This window comes from Schistosoma haematobium, chromosome ZW (assembly GCF_000699445.3).
Source record: "Schistosoma haematobium chromosome ZW, whole genome shotgun sequence".
Classification (NCBI taxonomy): domain Eukaryota; kingdom Metazoa; phylum Platyhelminthes; class Trematoda; order Strigeidida; family Schistosomatidae; genus Schistosoma; species Schistosoma haematobium.
Genome location: NC_067195.1, coordinates 77,156,518 through 77,160,289, shown reverse-complemented (window position 1 = coordinate 77,160,289; position 3,772 = coordinate 77,156,518). Strand labels below are relative to the sequence as shown.

Sequence of the window (3,772 nt, the reverse complement as noted above, 5' to 3'; positions counted from 1 at the left end):
TCATTATTATTCTTGTCATGAATTCAAAACGTTTTTCATGTAGTCAAAAGGGGTTTTGTGGAGATTTTAGAAATTTCAATAGTTGAAATCATGAATCAATTGGAGCTAGACCACCTTGGAGAATCTGGAATTACTGAACGACCGTTTCGTCATAGTATGGGACTCCTCAGCAATGTGAACCTACGACCCCGCCCTTGCGAGGTTCGAACTCAAGACCTGCCAGTCTTGTGGGCGAGAGCTTAACCACTTGACCACTGAGCCGGCACCCAACGGTGATTTCAACTATTAAAATTACTATAATATCCACAAAACCTCCTCTGATGTAGATAATTAATGAAAAAAAGTTGAAGAGACAGTCTCTCGAAGTTCTAAAAAATCGGGTTGATAATACGATTTGAATAATTATAAAGGAACAAGTTTCTCACTATAAGATAATGGCTGATGTTTCCATACTCTCCCAGGTTAGAATATGTATTTCAACAGAGGATTCTAGTGGTACAAACAACACTCAAATGATCTCTCAATATTCATGAAATATAGTAAATACAGAGTGATTACACCATAAGATGTATCTTAAAATCTTCATCGACTTGTAGTACATTTTATATTTCATCGTCATACGCGTATTCATTTCAATGATTCATTAATGTCGCAGTAATACATTATGTATCGGAGTATGTAACGTAGATTCTGTTAACTCAAGATAATCTAACAATAGCTATCTGACTGAGATATACGATAACTTTGGATTATATATTATGTTGCCAACATCTAACAACTAAGTCATTGTCAGATACTATTCAAGCATTAGATTCAATTCAATCCAATTAAATATGGAGTATAGATTAATACATCCTTTGAATATGTCAGTAATCACATCTCTAGATCATCATAACAATAACAAATGGTTTGATCATTTAATGAGACTAGAATTTATCGACGACCTTTGAGTGACGCTAAACTAACCTTAAGAGTTTATACCTACTTACTAAGAGTTATAAAGCAGTTTGAAGAATAAGAATTATAATTCACAGTTGTTGGTTAAGGTTAAGAATTAGATTTAGTATTTTTATCACAAACTGATATCAGCTATCATATCAAAACTCTATTTATCCAAATGGATGAGTGAATTTCGCGTCAAACTCTAAGACCTGTTATTCTAAATCTGATTGGTTCATCCTCCATAAATTATAGTCTCGTCGATCATCTAAACGTCTACAATAAAATATACATAGTTCCTATTAATAAGCACATTCACCCTCGAATATAAAGTACCACAACCTTATTATATAAAACAACAAGTTATGATGTAACTATAGAGATAGAACTAGTAAACATAGACATTTATATATTTTTTTCAATAATTTTTTTTTCATTTTCATTTCTTTCTTTCTTTTTTTCTTTTCTTCAATGTTTGTTACTTTGGTTCTTTCCTTTGATAATGACTTATTTAAATAGTATTGAATCATCATTATCTAATGAATTTAATTGAGATCCTTTCCATAAATGATATTTTATTCCATAATGATCCTTTTCGTAATTATTATTATCATTATTATTCATATCAAGATTGATTTGTTTATCATCAATAGGATCATTATCATATTGATTATGTAATTCTTTCCATATTGGCCGATCAATATATAGATTTGGATATTGATTAATTATATGTAAAGGGATAACATTATTATCAAGTTGTAAATAATCATTATGATTATTATCATGAGAATGATCATAATGATGAAGATGATGTTGTTCATGCTCTTTTTTTTCTTTTTCTCGTTCCTTTTCTCTTGATTCCCTTTGTTGTTTTATTAATTGTCTTAAAATTAATAAACGTATCTTTTCTAAAGTTAATTGTTTTTTTATATTTTGTTCAGAATCATTTAGTATTATATTCTTGTTGTCGTCATCACCATCATTATTATTATTATTATTATCATCATCGATATATTCATGAAGAGGATAATCATATAAGTGTTGAACATGTAATTCATTATGTGGATCAGGTATAGGGAAAAGATTTCTCTTTTTCTTTATATTATCATAACGTTGATGCTGTTGCTGCTGATGATGATGATGTCCACGATGTTCTTGGTTACGTTTTTCTCTATTATTATCATTATAATCAGTAATGATTTGACCGCCTACTTCTTCATCAAGTAAGTAGTCTTGATTTATTTTCGGCACTTCTATAAATGCTCGCTTCTCATGAATGTTATCATCATTTGAAAAATTATCAATGATATTATCCTTATTGTTATTATTACTAGTAGTAGTAGTATTCCATGATTGTTTTAATGAGTTCAATATTTGTCCAACAAGTTGAGCACGATATTTAGCTTCATCAGCTGCTTTATTTAATAAATCAGCTTGTTGAATTGATTCACTAGCAGCATTCTCTAAATGAATTGCTTTATTCACTTCTGAATCAATTTGTAAAGCTAATGCTAATTGTAAACGTAATATTTCTTCTTCATTTGGTATTGATGAAATAGATGATGATACTGACCTTATTGTCGGCAATAATAACGATGATGACGACGAGGACGACGACGACGACGACGGTTCAACTGATGTTGGAATATAAGGTAATACATCATGTATTAATAAATCTTCATTATTTATATTGTCAAATTTAGAATGATCAATAGAATTCACATAATCTCTTGAATGTAACGGTGAATTAGACGTATGTTTTATACTACTGAATAAAGTAATTACTAAGGTATAAGTAGCGTATAAATTCCAGAACATATATTATGTAATATGAAATATATATGAATATTCTTGTCTTTATAAAGGATATAGTAATGAAGCATGTAAAATTTACAATTATACTATGTTTACTATAGTTTTAACAGTAGACTACTGTTGGTTTCCTTTCTATACTCATGCTTTTGGTATTATCAACTTAACGACAAAGTTTAACATAAGTACACGAGTATTTTTCTTCTTTTTTAGCCATAGATACTAAACTTGATAACAAACAATAATATGATTGGCTATTAAGATTGGGATAATCATTCCTATACTCAATATGCCCTATTCATTTAGATAGGCAGACATAATCTTATAAATTGTATAGAAAATATATCACTGTTTGTATGTAAGTAAACTTAGAGTAGGTCGATACTACTGTTTACAAAATGATAAATGAAATATTTATGAAGAAGTTGATCGATACATTAGATAGATACATAAGAGTGTTAAATAACCAATTAAAAGTGTTAGACCTACCTTTCTGATCCAGGGTAAAGAAAAATATTAAAATGTAGGAGAATGTGAGCAATAGTGGAAAGAGAAAAAAAACATAAATGCTTCACTTTAAAGAGAAAAGAACAAGCATGTCTGAGAGTGATTGTGGTTTAAGGATGCTTGTATGTGAATTGAGTCAATAGTACAATTATAATTTTATGCAAGACAGATCCTGTTGGATTCACTATTGGTACTGAATAGCTCCAATTTAAAAAAAAAACAACAGTTTTTTGTCACCAAATGGGTTACTGATAAAGTATGACCTTAATATACTACTCATTACATAAAGTTTGAATAATAAATTGATCTTTGATTGTATCCTAAATTGTGCACATTATCTCTTAACTCATGTTTAGATTATAAGCAAAGATGGATTGTGGCTAGTAGTGGAATTCAGAATGCGCTTTTCGTCCTATTCGGGACTCATCAACTGGATGTACTGGCATCTCAGAGTTGATATTCAATCCAGGACTACGAACCCAGTATCGTTCGCTTTAAATGTTATCCCGTTATC

General features: G+C 29.7%; 1 protein-coding gene across 1 annotated transcript; it reads right to left on the bottom strand.

Moving 5' to 3' along the window:
• Positions 1-1,134: 1,134 nt before the first annotated feature.
• Positions 1,135-3,054, bottom strand: MS3_00004439 (uncharacterized protein). The gene has a single exon (XM_051212357.1). It carries the CDS (start codon positions 2,755-2,757, stop codon positions 1,447-1,449), a length of 1,311 nt encoding a protein of 436 aa, XP_051072535.1. The 5' UTR covers positions 2,758-3,054; the 3' UTR covers positions 1,135-1,446.
• Between the last annotated feature and the right edge of the window lie 718 nt (positions 3,055-3,772).